Raw genomic sequence first — 18,915 nt, 5'->3', positions numbered from 1 at the left:
ATCTATGCCAAGGTGCATTGAAGCAATTCTGGCTCGTGGTGGCCCAACCCCCTATTAAGACACTTTATGTTGGTGTTTTCTTTATTTTGGCCATTACCTGTTCAATGGCTTTGCAGATGATGCATTATTTAGTTCCATGCATACCTTGGTGTGGTGATATCCATGGGAATAAAACCTACAATTCGCCAAAAGTTGTGAATGAATCAGTGGCAACCTGTCATTCAGGGCCTGTTTTGAACCCCACATTTTTAGCTAAAAAGAAACCGGTAACTCAAAACTGCTAAAACTTGACTTCAGTGAGTTCAAGACAACTGGGAATTCTGGGGAAAAAAGCTCAGACTGGGAAATACGCTTTGAATGGTCATCCAACTCGGAATTGTAAGTCGGGAACTCGGGCCTCTTTCTAGAGCTACGACCTGAAGATCAATGACGTCATCATGATTCGACCCTGTTTTTTTCAGAGTTCCCAGTTGTCTTGAAAGCACCATAAATCCAGAGAATGCCAGACTTTGATGACAAAATTTGCCCACGAAGGACCACCATGCCACCTTCCTGTTCAAGTGAGCACAGCACAACAAGGTAAGTCCAAAAATATCTTGTATGCTGCTGAATAAATTATGTAATATGCCAGGGAGCTGTATACTGTAGCTAAGAAAGTAATACTAAGTGTATGATGTGTAGTAAGCTGTTAGTAGGCCATGTGCCTCACCCTAATAATTTGGTCTCTCTTAATTCTGCCTACTGTTGAGACTTTGTGGTGCATATAACCTGTTTAAGAGAAATGTAATCCTTGAATTTTGTAAGAGCTTTCATTGTCTGCTTATATGAGCCCTTTATTTATCATACGGTTCTGAATTGGTGTACATGGAGAACACTGTAAGAACGGCCCATGTTGTGAATTCTGTCGCTGTACATTTGAAAAGTGCTAAACAAATAGTTATATTGACTAAGTCCATCCTAGCTCGCTCATTAATGTCTTAATTGAAATTATGGATTGCCTCTTATCTGCTTGTCGCCATAGTTTGTACATTTAAATTGTTATTAGAAACCACATTTGTTTAAGCAAGTCAGCCATATCAGCTATTTTTTTAAGGCAGTAAATGAGGCTGAATGAACAGTGTCGCTGCCAGACAAGGCTCCGTTGATAGACAGGTGTAGCCGCGGTAAGATGTTGGGACAGTTTTATGTGTAGGCCGTCATTGTAAATAAGAATTTGTTCTTAATTAACTGACTTGCCTAGTTAAATAAAAGTTAAATATATATATATATTTTTTAGGCCCTAACAGTTTCTGGGCGCAGTTTGTCACCCTTATAGTGCAATTCATGTATTGTTTAGTGGTGTGTTGTGTATTGGCTTAGCTGGCATGCATCCCACTTTGTTTTTTGCCCCACAAGATGTACATGCTAAAATCGCCAATGGAATGAATTAAAGCAGCATACATTACAAATCGGTGCAACGGACACTTTTTCGTTAAACAAGGCTACATTGACATGGATACCAACATAAATGGTAGGATGCAGGAAATGGAGGAAGCTATGGATTATATAATCTAATTTCAATGGATGATCTGGAGAGTTATGCATATTCTGAAAATAGATCATTCATTAACTGACCATAAATGTATATAATCCAACTCCATACACATGGGCCAAATCTAAGTCAATACATTATTTTCAACTATTTATTCAGAATTGATATGCAAATGCTGAGCTCTAGACTACTAACAATGACAATAGCGATCCCATTGACCAAACAGCTTAATAACCTTTTCCAATAGATGGTTGTGCGCAAATTTTCTCGGAACCCGTGACCAGACTCATCTCTAACAATGTACCATTTTCCCAGGTGACAAACTCAATACACAACTTTAATCTCTAAACATCGGGGAAAGTTTGAATGATACCAAACTAGTTTCATAACAACGTTCTAGTGGTCCTCAAACACACAATGCGCGTGTTAACAAGCTCTCTGTATTGTTATAACAATGGTCCGAATGCGCATTCGTCAACAGCTAAATACACTTCCGAATCTCCATGAGAAAGCCCCCCTGCGAAATTGTCCCGGTGATCCGAACACAGCAGGTTTATGCTAATCAACTCTCAGAGGAGGGGAGCCGTGGAGCCATTTTGTAGTCATTTAAAACTTGCTCGTAGATTAATGTGACTGCGCTCCGTGGATACTATGGATTTAAGTGTCGTTTCCACTTTCAAACTTCACCATGAAGGATAAAAGAAAAAGGGACAGGGATAGTTAATGCTTTGGTGGAGGTGTTTCGATGAAGTTGAATGGGTTTTGTTGGAGTTTTAAACCATGGAATTACCGATGTATTGGATCTGGGTTTGTGTTCTATTCAATGTGCCCTTGCTGGGATGTTTCGAGCTACACCTTTCGGAGACGTTACAAACGGGGACCGTTTTGGCAAATTTGTCCCTGGGGCCCGGTTGGACATACAAAATCGACAGGACTTTAACTCCTAAATACATTCAGAACTTTTTACAAGTGGAATGGCAAGAAGGAGCTCTCCGTATGTACCGAAAAGTGGATTGTGTGCGCTTATTGAGGAACCCGGTGCCTGTCTATATCAGGATAGGCTCGTTGACGTCTGAAAATGTTGTTTTGACACATTTCAATACATTTGTACACGGACAAGACTGTTTTATCAAATACAAGAGAAAGAGCACAATAGGTAAACTCGACATTCACATCAATTACCTTTCCAAACTGGAAGCAACTTCCTGCTTACCCGCAGGTAATTTGCTTGTGAATGTAACAAAACTTTTGCCTGCCTTTACGCGAAATATCAATTTTTCTGCCTCATCATGTACTACTGGGAAAGACTTGAGAGCAGTTTTTAAACATGGCAATCTATTGCTGGAGGAAGACTACTGTTTGGGGCACGGAGAGCTGCGCGATGTGCATTTGCATTGTACACTGCGTGCTCTGAGTGACCGGAGCGTCCGCGTCTCCGTGAGCGTGAGGTTGCGGTTGGTGACAGTGGTTGAGGGAGAGACCCATGGGCAGTTATCATCATCACACACCATCCAGATTGTGCCTGGCAAATGGAACCACCGAAAACGGAGAAATGTGAACACACCTCCCCAGTTTCAGCTCCCCAACTACCAGGTGTCTGTTCCCGAGAATGAACCATCAGGGACCCGCGTCATCACACTAAAGGCCACTGATCCGGATGATGGAGAGGCAGGTAGAATAGAGTATGGAATGGAGGCCCTCTTTGACAGCAGATCCAACGACTTTTTTGTAATAAACCCTCAGACCGGTGCTATTACAACAGTGCAGCCTTTAGACAGAGAGGTCAAAGACACACACGTCTTCAAAGTAATGGTGACAGACAACGGCTCCCCACGGCGCTCAGCCACGTCTTACCTCACCGTGACGGTCGGCGACACCAACGACCACGGGCCGGTGTTCGAGCAGACTGAATACCGTGTAACCATACGGGAGAATGTAGAGGTGGGCTTTGAGGTCATGACCATAAGAGCCACAGACGGGGACGCACCCTCCAACGCCAATATGGTCTATAAAATCGTCAACAGCGACGGAGTGAACGCTGGTTTTGAGATCGACCCACGCCACGGGCTAGTGAGGATCAGAGAGCGGCCCGACAGAGAGACCATGTCCCAGTACCAGCTGATCGTGGAAGCCAACGACCAGGGGAAAGACCCTGGACCCCGGAGCGCCACGGCCACCGTCAACATCTCGGTAGAGGACGAGAACGACAACTACCCCCAGTTCAGTGAGAAACGTTACGTGGTCCAAATCCCTGAGAACGTGGCCGTCAACTCTAAAGTCACTCAAGTTCAGGCCACGGACATGGACGAGGGAAACAATGCTAAGGTCCACTACAGCATCATCAGTGGCAACGTGAAGGGACAGTTCTACATCCACTCTCCCAATGGGGTCATCGATGTCATTAATCCCCTGGATTACGAAATGATCAGAGAGTATAATTTACGGATTAAAGCTCAGGATGGTGGCAGGCCTCCGTTGATCAACGGGACTGGGATGGTGGTGGTCCAGGTGGTTGACGTAAATGATAACGCTCCTATGTTCGTCAGCACGCCGTTTCAATCCACTGTGCTGGAGAATGTGGCCATTGGCTACTCAGTAATCCACATCCAGGCTATAGACGCTGATTCTGGGGATAACGCACGTCTGGAGTACCGTCTCACCGACACCTCCCCTGGTTTCCCCTTCACCATCAACAATAGCACTGGGTGGATCACGGTCGCCGCGGAGCTCGACAGGGAAACCACCGAGTTCTATACCTTCGGCATGGAAGCAAGGGATTGTGGGATACCTGTGATGTCATCCTCAGCCAGCGTGAGCATCACGGTCCTAGATGTGAACGACAACATCCCGACCTTCACAGAGAAGGTGTATTCTCTGAAGATTAATGAGGATGCTGTGGTGGGGACCAGTGTGTTGACAGTGACAGCCGTTGACAGGGATGTAAATAGCGTCGTTACCTATCAGATCTCCAGCGGAAACACCAGGAATCGTTTTGCCATCACCAGTCAGAGTGGAGGAGGGCTCATCACCTTGGCGTTACCCTTAGACTACAAACAGGAGCGCCAGTACGTCCTGGCGGTAACTGCTTCGGACGGCACGCGTTATGACATGGCCCAGGTGTTCATCAACGTCACGGACGCCAACACGCACCGCCCCGTGTTCCAGAGCGCCAACTACCAGGTGATGATTAGCGAGGACCGGCCCGTGGGGTCCATTGTGGTCGTCATCAGCGCCACCGACGAAGACACGGGTGAAAACGCTCGCATCACGTACATCATGGAGGACAACGTCCCCCAGTTTAAGATCGACCCCGACACGGGCGCCATCACCACCCAGATGGAGATAGACTACGAGGACCAGGCGTCGTACACGCTAGCCATCATCGCCAGGGACAATGGCATTCCTCAGAAGTCCGATACGACCTATGTGGAGATAATAATCCTGGATGCCAATGACAACACACCTCAGTTCCTACGGGACATGTATCGGGGGACTGTATTTGAGGACGCACCCGTTTACACCAGCGTGCTCCAGATATCTGCCTCCGACAGGGACTCCGGGTCCAACGGCAGGCTGAGCTACACCTTCCAGGGTGGAGATGACGGGGAGGGGGACTTCTTCATCGAGCCCTACTCTGGCATCATCAGAACAGCCAGGAAGTTAGACAGAGAGAACGTGCCTGTGTATACACTGAAGGCCTTCGCTGTGGATAAGGGGATTCCTCCTCTCAAAGCAGCAGTGGACATCCAGGTGTCAGTGCTGGATATCAACGACAACGCCCCCGTGTTCGAGAAGGACGAACTGTTTATCTACGTAGAGGAGAACAGTCCCGTCGGTTCCGTCGTGGCTCAGATCAGCGCCACCGACCCAGATGAGGGAACCAACGCTCAGATCATGTACCAGATCGTGGAGGGGAACATCCCGGAGGTCTTCAAGCTGGACATCTTCAACGGCGACCTCACCGCCCTCACGGACCTCGACTACGAGTCCAGAACCGAGTACGTCATCGTGGTCCAGGCCACGTCCGCTCCGCTCGTCAGCCGGGCCACAGTCCACATCCGTTTAGTCGACATCAATGACAACGACCCGGTTCTGCAGAACTTTGAGATTATCTTCAATAACTATGTGACCAACAAGTCCAATAGTTTCCCCTCAGGGATCATAGGGAAGGTACCTGGCCATGACCCGGACGTGTCGGATAAACTCCACTACAGTTTTGAGTCGGGGAATGAGCTGAACCTGCTAGTGCTAAATGCAGACACGGGGGAACTAAAGCTCAGCAGAGACCTGGATAACAACAGACCTCTAGAGGCCCCCATGACTGTCTCTGTCTCAGGTAAGAGCACCTCAAATGTATACATGCAAATGGGTGATCCGCTTATTACCATGTCTTATTGTTATTGTTAACTGTCATTACCTGTCTTATTACCTAAAGGAAACGCCTTGTTCATAAATCATATTCTTCTGGACTTTTATTTAGAGGTGTAAAATAGGCCTGTTTTCCCGGCTGGCAGAGTTGAATGAGTAAGCAAAATCATTTATTCGAGATGGATATCTCAGTGGGGATTTGCGTGGTCTGGTATGACCGAGAGTTGAATGAAATGAAGTGAAGAAGCATTTGAAAGTAAGCTATTTTGGTTTTCCGCTCTTTCCAGTCGCCTGAAATAGTTTGCCGCTTGCAGAGTGGAATAAGTGTAAGAAATATATGTGCGATAGATAATAGATATTATATCTATCGTCTGGAACTGTGTGTAGTTGACTGCGTGTTCTATTGAAGCGACGCGGAGCTTAGGCCCTAGCTGAAGTGCTGTATATGTTTAGTGAGTGGTAGTTGGAAGGTGTAACAGTATCTGGTTCTACCGTTTTCTACTGTTTGTGTGATACTGTATTGTGGTGGTTGCCTGGGTTCATAAAAGGTGCTAATATACCAGGTGCCCTTATTTTTGAACCAATGTTGTTGTCTTTTTCACTGCAGAAATAGAAGTGAACAGCTTATGTTGGCCCCTTTTTCACTTAGGTTAGCAGGAATGGTTAAGTGTGGTGATCAAAACTGGGGCAACGTCTGTCTCACGCATTCACTCACTGAAATAGTTCTCCGTGCTTTTACATAGCCTTAGTCAGCAGTTCGTGCTGGGTGATTTTGCTGCAATTTCGGTTAAAAACGAGGAGTCCTTTTCGCTGATTGTGTTGTACAGCCCATACAGTTTAGTGTAATAAAAGTAAGATGGGTTATCTGCATTCGTCGTTAAGTCACGCAGAAAGCATTTATGTGAAAGATGTCCTCTTTTACAGCAGTATACTTTGTTCTGTTAAATTACACATTACACTAATCCAAACACCCATAGCTCACACCCTCACAGAGACACTGTGGTAGAAGTTATTTCAACTGTAATATAGAGCATTGATGTTATACAGGCCTTAGTATTGACTTGTCTCAGGCAGTAAGTGGGAGAGAGGCATCCTATCCCCATGAGAGAATGCTGTCTTAAGTCTCTCTCTCTCTCTCAATTTTTTTCAATTCAAGGGGCTTTATTGGCATGGGAAACATGTGTTAACATTGCCAAAGCAAGTGAGGTAGGTAATATACAAAAGTCAAATAAACAATAAAAATGAACAGTAAACATTACACATACAGAAGTTTCAAAACAATAAAGACATTACAAATGTCATATTATCTCTCTCTCTCTCTCTCTCTCTCTCTCTCTCTCTCTCTCTCTCTCTCTCTCTCTCTCTCTCTCTCTCTCTCTCTCTCTCTGTCTCTGTCTCTGTCTCTGTCTCTGTCTCTGTCTCTGTCTCTCTCTCTTTCTCTCTCTCTCTCTCTCTCTCTCTCTCTCTCTCTCTCTCTGTCTCTCTGTGTCTCTGTCTCTGTCTCTGTCTCTCTGTCTCTCTCTCTCTCTCTCTCTCTCTCTCTCTCTCTCTCTCTCTCTCTCTCTCTCTCTCTCTCTCTCTCTCTCTCTCTCTCTCTCTCTCTCTCTCTCTCCTTCTCTCTCTCTCTCTCTCTCTCTCTCTCAATTCAATTCAATTGACTTTATTGACATGGCAAGTTCATTATTACTTACATTGTCAAAGTATACATATCGAAAAATAAAAATCTAATATATATATGTATATATATACAAAATATATATATATTTATATATAAATAAATGGTGGAACCAACAGCAATAATAATAGTAGTAGTGGACATGGGATTACCATTAACAGCAACTACAACAACAATATTAATCAGAACAACAATACATTAAAGCAACAGTAGTAGACCAGTGTCAACATGACTTGAGAAGACATATGACCTGGTATGAAAGACAAAACAAAACTAAGCTAAATGGGAAATATTATCAACATTACTTTGCATTTTTCACTGGCTGTCCCTCAGGTTGTGGCAGGAGGACACATATTTGGCTGCCAAAACTGCACATTTTGGCTTTTCACCCAATAAATATTTGATTTTTTCTTCATCTTTTATAGTTTCAAATTCTTTGTATTGAGTTATAATTTTGGGAAAGAAATATGCTCTTAGGTCTGAGTATTTGTCACAGTGTAGTAGGAAATGCACCTCTGTCTCTACCTCTCCCCTGGAGCAGAGTGAGCACAGCCTGTCCTCTCTGGGCAGCCAGGTTTGTCTGTGACGACCGGTCTCTATAGCCAGACTGTGCTCACTGAGTCTGTACCTAGTCAATGTTTTCCTCAGTTTTCTATCAGTCACAGTGGTCAGATAGTCTGCCACCATGTACTGTCTGTTTAGAGACAAATAGCATTGAAGTTTACTTTGATTTTTTGTGGTGTCTTTCCAATAGGTTATATATTTTTCTTTTTGTTTTGTGATGATTTGGTTGGGCCAGATTTTCTGAGGGCTGTCCCGAGGCTCTATGGGGTTGGTTTGGGTTGGTGAACTGAGCCTCAGAACCAGCTGGCTGAGGGGACTCTTCTCTGGTTTCATCTCTTGACATTGTAGAGCTGTGTGATGGAATGTTTTGGGGTCACTTGTTTTTAGATGGTTGTAAAATTTGATGGCTCTTTTTTCTATTCGAATGAGGAGGGGGTATTGGCCCAATTCTGCCCTACATGGGTTATTTGGAGTTTTTCTTTGTACTTGCAAAACAGTCTTGCAAAACTCTGCATGCAATATTTCAATTGGATGTTTGTCCCATTTGGTAAATTCATTATTAGAGAGTGGACCCCATACTTCACTACCATATAGAGCAATTGGTTCTATAACTGATTGAAAAATTTTGAGCCAGATTCTAATTGGAATTTCAATTTTGATGTTCCTTTTAATGGCATAGAATGCTCTTCTTGCTTTGTCTCTCAGCTCATTCACAGCCATGTGAAAGCTACCTGTGTTGCTGATATTTAGTCCTAGATATGTGTAGTTTTTGGTGTGTTCTAATAGAACTGTGTCCAAATAGAATTTATATTTGTCATCCTTATTTCCCGACCTTTTTTGGAATATCATTATATTTGTTTTTTTTAGGTTAACGGTCAGAGCCCAGGTCTGACAGAACCTGTGAAGACGATCTAGGTGCTGCTGTAACCCCTCTTTAGTGGGAGACAGCAGCACCAGGTCATCTGCGTACATCTCTATGTACGTCTCTCTCTCTCTCTCTCTCTCTCTCTCTCTCTCTCTCTCTCTCTCTCTCTCTCTCTCTCTCTCTCTCTCTCTCTCTCTCTCTCTCTCTCTCTCTCTCTCTCTCTCTCTCTCTCTCTCTCTCTCTCTCTCTCTCTCTCTCTCTCTCTCAATCCATCTCTTTCTATTTACCAAGAATGAAACCTCTCTATGCCTTTCCTTCTCAACCTCTCTCATAATTAGTTATCTCAGTGACTTGTCTTTTTCTGTGTAACAAAAGACAGTCTGTCCAGAGGCTCGTGGTCACTAGTGGACCTTCTTTTGCATTCGCCGATAACAATTGGGACTCTTGAGAGATCTCCTTGACAATGCTGACCCCCGGCTGTACCTCGAGGGGCACTCCTGCCCCCCTTCCATCACACCATCAGAATAATGCATCTTACACACACACACACACACACACACATATTCCGACCCCCAACCTCCCTCCTCACTACTCTAGACACACCGTGATGTCAAATGTTAGGTAACCATTTCCACTGGTGCTCTGACCTCTCAACCCCAGCCCCAGGGGAGAGGAAGGGCCCTCTAGGGACAACAGGAGACCAGACTGAGACAGACACCAACAGCCTGCTCCTGGCTTCCTTTACTAATGAAACACTAGCCCTTCTCTCTCTTTCTCTGTGAGATAATGGCATGGCTCAAATTCAATTCAGAGCTTTTTGGAAGATTAGGTCCAATATTAGGAAACAAATGTTTGTTACAAAAAACAATTATATTATTAGTTAAATCGGATCTCCTGGGCATAGAGATGGGCATAGTAGTGGTGGCTACTGATGTGTGAAATCGAACATTGTTTGAATTAGATATCTATCTCAGATGTCTCTTTCGGTCAGTTCACCCATTCAAACTAAGCTCTCAAAACCAGTTTAAATTGACCAAATTGTATTTCTCAAAAACGGGTTAAGAACAGAACAGGTGTTTTATTCTACCAAACAGGAAAGGGATTGCAATTGTTTATCTAACCCTCCTGAAAGGCCAGAAGTACTCCCTGCCTGTCAGATGTCCCCCCAGATAACGCAGGTTAACATTCTAGTCACAACACCACTCTGTCTCTCCCCTTAGAACAACACCGACGAGGAACGGTAGGGGCTGAGTGTTCCCGCTGTAATACAATATCTCTTATCTGGCGAGCTCAACATTCAACAAGCTTTTCCCTCCGAATTTAGCTCTCTCGTTTTATTCACCGTAGTTTTAATAAAAGAAGAGCCATTGACGTGACTCTCCAACGTATCTATCTCCTCAGGCGTCTATCTTAGATACCTACGTCTTTCTCAGGCCCAGTATACAGAGTTCTGTCTGTGTTATATGAAGCTGTCTGTTTGTGTGGCCCTCTGGGCATAACAGAGACGAGGGATGGATAGTGTTACTCTTCTGTAGGCCGACTTTGTGAGATGTACCTTAATGATCTGGAGTGATTGGTGCTAAATCATCATTTCCACTTGGTCCCTCTCGCTCTCTTTCTTCTTTTGGAGGTAAGGACGGAGGGAGAGCTTGCAGTGCGCCACGACACGCACCCACTCCTTCGTTCTCCTTAGGGGTCTTTAGCTAGCGTCTCCTAGGTTTGGCCCTCGACCCCACTCTGTAGGAGCCACATAGTGTTCTCTCCCTATCTCTTTTTCTCTCTACAGTCTCATTTTCTCTTCCTCTTGCTCTCTCTTTCTCTCTCTCTCTCTCTGAAGTTTATCTCCATAGCACCCAGAAGAGGTTTACCGTTTCATGTGAGTCCCATAATCAGATTTCTGGAGGAACCCAAGAGGTTTAATTTGATTTACACGAGGACACTACTGCAGCAGCATGAATATGATAAGAAGTAGAGATGTTTTAGTATATCAGGTGCTGAATACGTCTTACAAGAGGTTTTGAAAAGGAAAGGACTAAAGTAAGGAGATGTGTGTGTGTGGGGAAAGAGGAGAGTGTGCCCCCTGTCCAGCTGTGCCAGTGTAACCGATGTGAAATGGCTAGCTAGTTAGCGGTGGTGCACGCTAATAGCGTTTCAATCGGTGACGTCACTCGCTTTGAGACCTTGAAGTAGTGGTTCCCCTTGCTCTGCAAGGGCCGCGGCTTTTGTGGAGCGATGGGTAACGATGCTTCGTGGGTGACTGTTGTTGATGTGTGCAGAGGGTCCCTGGTTTGCGCCCGGTTCGGGGCGAGGGGACGGACTAAAGTTATACTGTTACACCAGTGTGTATCCCAGCCCTGCCTGTCACAATACTACCACTGCTGCCACTGACTGCACTCAACCAGCTGCAACAGAGAGGTAGAGCGAGAGGGGTTATTGGTGTGGCTGGGCTCCTTCCTGTGTCCACACACAACCTCTGACCCCTGACTCTGATGGATGTCCTAACAATGTCCGGAGAGGCTGGTAGAGATGAATCACTACCTATACAGGTGCTGCCGAGAGCAACATTGGCCTGGTCCCAGATCTGTTTGTGCTGTACTGTCAACTCCTTGGGATCATAAGTGTTGGCTATACAGCACACACCGATCTTGGACCAGGCTTTTGTTTAGAATGAAGATAAGACACATGACAGATTGGATCTGTGGCTTCGGAGATTGATGGATTTGTTGACATTTCGTGTGATTTAAGTCATCCTCTATTCATAGACCAGATTTTTTTTACATGTTTATGCGCGTGATGTGGTGGTATATTAGTCTTGGCACTGAAATAACTGATATTAGCACAGCAACTCCCTGGTCATTCCTAAGACATTACAACCTCCTCTCTCCCCTCTCTCGTCCTCCCTTCCCTCTATCGCTCTCTACAATCTCTCTCTCTCTCTCTCTCTCTCTCCCTATCTCTCTCTCTATCGCGCTCTATAATCTCTCTATCATGCTCTTCTCTCTCTCGCAGTGCATGCTGGGAGTTGGAGTGTTTGGTGTAGAGGGCTCTGTCCTATCTTCTTTTCTTGATTCTGTTCTTGGTCTTTCTTTCAATTTTATTTTCTATGGTGGAGGGTTAATGCACTATTTGTTTTAGCGGTATCCACAGGTTTTTTCAAAGTTAGGGTGGAAGAGGACAGAGTTTGTTTCCTTGGGTTTGGAAGGTGTGGTGTGCGCGATGGCTTCTCAGCCTAGCGCGGAGGAGACGCTGTCGATACGGCATGGATTCAGGTGTGTTCCTGAGAACGGAGTTAAAGTGGAGGAGGTTCTGCTCGCGGTCGATGAACAGGAAGGAGCTGAATTTATACATTCCACTTCCAGAATGAACAAAGCTGTGGTTGTGTTCATGAAAATAGCAAATTTGGTTGGTAGGCTAATTGCTAGTGAAATATTTGTAAGGGGTGTGTTGGTGCCAATTTTGCCTCTTTCTTCCCTTTCGACAAGGGTGGTAGTTGCAAATTTGCCTCTGTTTATTACGGATGATCCAATCAGGAAAGAGCTGTGTCGTTTTGGTAAGTTTGCTAGCGGTTTCCGTGTACTGTCAGCAGGTTTTCAGGCAGATGCCGTTAAGCACGTTGTTTCGTTCCGGAGGCAAATGTGTATGTTCCAGAATAACAATGAGCAACAGTTAAATGTGCATTTTAAAGTGAGGCATGGGGAGGGGCTCTATGCAGGGTTTGCCAGCACAGATAGTCTATGGTGTTTTGAGTGTAGGGATTTGGGGCATAAGCGTGACCTCACCTTTGCGTGACCACATAAAGGCCGTAGACAAGGTGAGGGCACAAGCGCTAGTGGGGGAAATCGAGGTCAACACGCAGGGGAGCAATGAGATGCAGACAGCAGAGGCTGGGCCTAGTCATGCCAGGGATGGTGGTGTAGATGAGGCTGGGCCTAGTCATGCTATAGATGGTGGGGTAGACGAGGCTGGGTCTAGTCAGGCTATAGATGGTGGTGTAGATTAAGCTGGGTCTAATCATGCTGTAGATGGTGGTGTAGATGAGGCTGGGTCTAGTCAGGCTATAGATGGTGGTGTAGATGAGGCTGGGTCTAGTCAGGTTATGGATGGTGGTGTAGATGAGGCTGGGTCTAGTCATGCCAGGGATGGTGGTGTAGATGAGGCTGGGTCTAGTCAGGTTATGGATGGTGGTGTAGATGAGGCTGGGTCTAGTCATGCCAGGGATGGTGGTGTAGATGAGGCTGGGTCTAGTCAGGTTATGGATGGTGGTGTAGATGAGGCTGGGTCTAGTCATGCTATGGATGGTGGTGTAGATGAGGCTGGGCCTAGTCATGCTATAGATGGTGGTGTAGATGAGGCTGGGTCTAGTTGGCAAGATTGCCCAGGTGGAAGTGGCTCCTGTCCCAAGTGTCATATAGAGGGAGGGTGCTGATAATCAACAACCTGGTGGCATCTTCCCTGTGGCATAAACTGGCTGTCCTCAACCCCCCCGCCGGTCTGCTCGCAGACCTGCAACGCAAGCTAGTGGACTTTTTCTGGTCGGGCCATCACTGGCTGAGGGCGGCAGTGTTGTACATGACCGTCCACGAAGGAGGACAGGGCCTGGTGGAACTGGAGAGCAGTGTGGCTGCGTTCCGACTAAAGGCGGCGCAGAGACTGCTGTACCATACTGATGTTGGCTGGAGGGAACCAGCATGCGCGCTGCTGAGGAGAGCTGGCGGATTAGGGTTAGACCGGCAGCTGTTCCTCATGAAGCTGGAGAGGCTGAGTACAGCAGGTCTCTCTGATTTTTACTCTGCAGTGCTGAGGGCCTGGCAGCTGCTAAGGCACACACGAGAAGGGGGTGTGGAGCCTGGGCTGTGGGTGTGGGAGGAGCCTATCTTCCACAACCCAGCCATCCTTTTGAGAACGGTTCAGTCGGCCACCCTGCAGAGGCGACTGATGGCAGTGGGCTTACTAAGGCTGGGTGACCTGCGACTGCTGGGAGAGGAGGGAGGGAAAATCCTGGAAGTCCTGGCACAACAAACAGGAATAACATCTCTTAGGCTGCTGGAGAGATTCCTGGGGGAGGTCCAGGAGGCACTGTCTGAGCCGGTAAGGGGAGTGTTTGAGCGACAAAAGGGGGAGGGGCCACCAATGTTTCCGCCACTGCAGGTGACGGCGGAGACTGGCAAGGGGGTCTGGAGGACTTGTTAGATTTAAACACTCTGAGCCTGGGGGAGATGGAGGGGGTGGGAGGTAAAGCCCTCTACAACCTCTGCATTAAGATGAGGAACATTAGGAGCCTAACATGAGTGAAGGCACATCAGTGGCAGAGGATATGTGGGGAGGAGAGTATGGTGGGTTTTAGATGGAGGGGGCTCTACAAACCCCCAGCACCAAAGAGGTCAGGGGACCTCCAGTGGAGGGTTCCACATAGAGCCCTGGCCACTAACAGCTGGTTGGCACGGGTTGAACCGGGTGTCGGGCAGGGGGTGTCCTTTCTGTGTTATGAGAGAAACTGTGATTCATGTGTTTTCTGTGTGCACCAGGTTAATGCCATTAATGTCTCTGTTGGAATGTCTGTGTGACAGGTTGGGGGTGGTTTTTGCTGTTGGGATGTTTATAATGGGGTACAGGTATTCTAATAAGGAAAATGCCAAATGTGTTTTGTTGAATTTTCTGTTTGCTCAGGCAAAGTTAGCTATTTGGATAACAAGGGGGAACAGGGTCAAAGGTGGGGGGATAACAGACCATTATCTAGTGTTTAATGGGATGGTCTCTGCGCACCTTAGGTTATAATTTGAGTTGAATAAAAGAATAAAGTGTGCAGATGTTTCAGGAGATATGGTGTGTTGGGGAGGCTGTCTGTACAGCTGGGGAAGATGTTTTGGATATACGGTTGTAGAAGTTTAGTTTCTTTTGGTTATTGTGATATGTTTTGTATCATGTGGCAGAGGGAAAGGTGAGTGTGGTACATGTATGCAGTACAGGATATATTTTGGTGTTTTATTTTAAGGGGGGGGGGTGGTGAGGTTTTAATGAAATGAGAATGTTTCATTAAAGAAAGACAAAAAGTCTCCTCTCTCTCTCTCTCTCTCTTGGTTTGGAGGCTATGTCTGTCCTTGTTGTCTATAGAAACTGTTATTAGATTACTGGAACAGTCTGGGTCTCACACACACAAGCACATTGCTCTGAAACTCGCAGACTTTGAACAAAACTTCAGGCTATGCCTAGAATCCCTACAGCAGCCAAGGGAAGAAATAAAGCTCCCCGTAACTCGCTGGTTGGAACCAAGCCAAGAGTATTTCAATCCTTGTATTTCATCGTTACAATATTACATTTGATTATCTTAAACAGAACCAAACCCAGACCCCCTTTTTCCACATTTTGTTACGTTACAGCCTTATTCTAAAATTGATTAAATAGTTTTTTCCTCATCAATCTACACACAATAACCCATAATGACAAAGCAAAAACATATGTAAATATCACATTTACATAAGTATTCAGAGGATCTCTCTGTACTTTGCTCCGTTCATCTTTCCCTCGATCCTGACTAGTCTCCCAGTCCCGGCCGCCGAAAAACATCCCCACAGCATGATGCTGCCACCACTATGCTTCATAATGGGGTTGGTGCCAGGTTTCCTCCAGACGTGACGCTTGGCATTCAGGCCAAAGAGTTCAATCTTGCTTTTATCAGACCAGAGATCCTTGTTTCTCATGGTCTGAGAGTCCTTTAGGTGGAATTTGGCAAACTCCAAGCGGGCTGTAATGTGCCTTTTACTGAGGAGTGGCTTCCGTCTGGCCACTCTACCATAAAGGCCTGATTGGTGGAGTGCTGCAGAGATGGTTGTCCTTCTGGTGGTTGTCCCATCTCCACAGAGGAACTCTGGAGCTCTGTCAGAGTGACCATCGGATTCTTGTTCACCTCCCTGACCAAGGCCCTTATCCCCCGATTGCTCAGTTTGGCCGGGCGGCCAGCTCTAGGAAGAGTCTTGGTGGTTCCAAACTTCTTCCATTTAAGAATGATGGAGGCCACTGTGTTCTTGGGGACCTTCAATGCTGCAGAAAAATGTTGGTAACCTTCCCCAGATCTGTGCCTCGACACAATCCTGTGTCAGGTCTACGGACAATTCCTTCGACCTCATGGCTTAGTTTTTGCTCTGACATGCACTTTCAACTGTGGGATCTTATATATAGAGATATGTGGGCCTTTCCAAATCATGTCCAATCAATTGAATTTCCCACAGGTGGACTCCAGTCAAGCTGTAGAAACATCTCAAGGATGATCAATGGGAACATGGTGCACCTGAGCTCAATTTCGAGTCTCATAGGAAAGAGTCTCAATACTTACAGTTGAAGTCGGAAGTTTACATACACCTTAGCCAAATACATTTAAACTCAATTCCTTACATTAAATCCTAGTAAACATTCCCTGTCTTTGGTAAATTAGGATCACCACTTTATTTTAAGAATGTGAAATGTCAGAATAATAGAGTGATTTATTTCAGCTTTTATTTCTTTCATCACCTTCCCGGTGGGTCAGAAGTTTACATACACTCAATTAGTATTTGGCAGCATTGCCTTTAAATTGTTCAACTTGTGTCAAACGTTTCGGGTAGCCTTCCACAAGCTTCCAACAATAAGTTGGGTGAATTTTGGCCCATTCCTCCAGACAGAGCTGGTGTAACTGAGTCAGGTTTGTAGGCCTCCATGCTCGCACACGCTTTTTCAGTTCTGCCCACAAATTTTATATGGGTTTGAGGTCAGGGCTTTGTGATGGTCACTTCAATACCTTGACTTTGTTGTCATTAAGCCATTTTGCCACAACTTTGGAAGTATGCTTGGGGTCATTGTCCATTTAGAAGACCCATTTGTGACCAAGCTTGAACTTCCTGACTGATGTCTCGAGATGTTGCTTCAACATATCCACATAATTTTCCTACCTCATGATGCCATCTATTTTGTGAAGTGCACCAGTCCCTCCTGCAGCAAAGCACCCCCACAACATGATGCTGCCACCCCCGTGCCTCACGGTTGGGATGGTGTTCTTCAGCTTGCAAGTCTCCCCCTTTTTCCTCCAAACATAACAATGGTCATTATGGCCAAACAGTTCTATTTATGTTTCATCAGACCAGAGGATATTTCTCCAAAAAGTACGATCTTTGTTCCCATGTGCAGTTGCAAACCGTAGTCTGGCTTTTTTATGGCGGTTTTGGAGCATTGGCTTCTTCCTTAATGAGCCTCCTTTCCGGTTATGTCGATATAGGACTCGTTTTACTGTGGATATAGATACTTTTGTACCTGTTTCCTCCAGCAACTTCACAAGGTCCTTTGCTGTTATTTTGGCATTGATTTGCACTCTTCGCACCAAAGTATGTTCATCTCTAGGAGACAGAACGCGTCTCCATCCTGCGCGGTATGGCGGCTAACGTGGTCCCATGGTGTTTATACTTGCGCACCATTGTTTGTCCAGATGAACGTGGTACCTGGCATTTGGAAATTTCTTCCAAAGACGAACCAGACTTGTGGAGGTCTACAATTGTTTCTGAGGTCTTGGCTGATTTATTTAGATTTTCCCATGATGTCAAGCAAAGAGGCACTGAGTTTGAAGGTAGGCCTTGAAATACATCCACAGGTACACCTCCAATTGACTCAAATGATGTCAATTAGCCTATCAGAAGCTTCTAAAGCCTTGACATCATTTTCTGGAATTGTTCAAGCTGTTTAAAGGCACAGTCAACTTAGTGTATGTAAACTTCTGACCCACTGGAATTGCGCTACAGTGAATTTAAGTGAAAAAATCTGTCTCTAAACAATTGTTGGAAAAATTACTTCTGTCATGCACAAAGTAGATATCCTAACCGACTTGCCAAAACTATATTTTGTTAACAAGACATTTGTGGAGTGGTTTAAAAACAAGTTTTAATGACTCTAACCTTCTAATCTTCTGACTTCAACTGTATGTAAATAAGGTGTTTCTGAGTTTTTATTTATTATAAATTTGCTAAAATTGCTAAAATCCTGTTTTCGCTTTTTAATTATTTGGTATTGAGTGTAGATTGATGAGAAAAAAATAATTGATCCCATTTTAGAATAAGGCTGTAACATAACAAAATGTGGAAAAAGTCACGTGGTCTGAATACTTTCCAAATGCGCTATATCTAGTATACATTGACAGCTTCTGAGAAGAAATGTTTTTATTTGTATATTGCATTTTTTTCTTCTGATACGGCATTTATATTGCGTTTCTTCTCTTGTTTCACATGTAATGTAGCCAAGCTAAGTTGGTTTGTTCAATACACTTCAACACTTTATAGATAGCCTCTGATTCTCCTGTAGTAATTCCATGACTTTAGGCTTGACCCCACCCTAGGCTTCTCTATTCTCCTACAACAGAAGAGACAGAGGGAGAAAGAGAAGAGAGGACTGTGATTCGTGAACAGCAATTAAGCTGAAACAACAGTCTGAACTGGGTAAGCTGTGTCTCTCTCCCTGTTCAATGAGCGGGAAAGGAATTTGATTCATGTTTAATCTTGCACACTCACTCACTCGGGTGGGTGGTGTGTGTGTGTGTTTCTGTCATTGGTGCGTGTCGAGGTGACTGAGATTGTTGGAGGCTAGACTCAGAAAGGTGTGGATGTGGTATAAGCCTAGTTCTGAAGGAGGACAGGAAAGGGGGAAGGATAGGAAAAGAGAGGAGAATCTGAGAAAGGGCTATCCAGGGACACTGCAGGAACACAAATCCCCTCAATCACCTCATACAGCTAGTTTTGATTTATCGACGACATTAATTTATACCCTAATACCCTTTGATTAGTGCACAGGCAATTCATTATAAAGATAGAGGGATTTTCCTGGCGTCTTATCTTCTCTGGTATTTCAGCAACGCTCATTGGTTTCTGTGTGCGTGTCTGGTCTTTACATGTACAGTAG

The 18,915-nt window shown here is 45.2% G+C and overlaps 1 protein-coding gene across 3 annotated transcripts in view; it reads left to right on the top strand.

Annotated features, from left to right (window-relative positions):
• The first annotated feature begins 2,105 nt into the window (after window positions 1-2,105).
• The window catches only part of LOC139565790 (cadherin EGF LAG seven-pass G-type receptor 1-like), a 128,141-nt gene continuing 111,331 nt past the window's right edge, over window positions 2,106-18,915 (top strand). For all 3 annotated transcript variants that reach the window (XM_071386357.1, XM_071386356.1, XM_071386358.1), the window contains exon 1: window positions 2,106-5,867. In XM_071386357.1, coding sequence (XP_071242458.1) covers window positions 2,312-5,867 — 3,556 coding nt within the window. In that variant the 5' untranslated portion in view covers window positions 2,106-2,311. The remainder of the gene's footprint in view (window positions 5,868-18,915) is intronic.

Source organism: Salvelinus alpinus, chromosome 37, assembly GCF_045679555.1.
Source record: "Salvelinus alpinus chromosome 37, SLU_Salpinus.1, whole genome shotgun sequence".
Classification (NCBI taxonomy): domain Eukaryota; kingdom Metazoa; phylum Chordata; class Actinopteri; order Salmoniformes; family Salmonidae; genus Salvelinus; species Salvelinus alpinus.
This window is presented reverse-complemented; position numbering and strand designations above follow the sequence as displayed.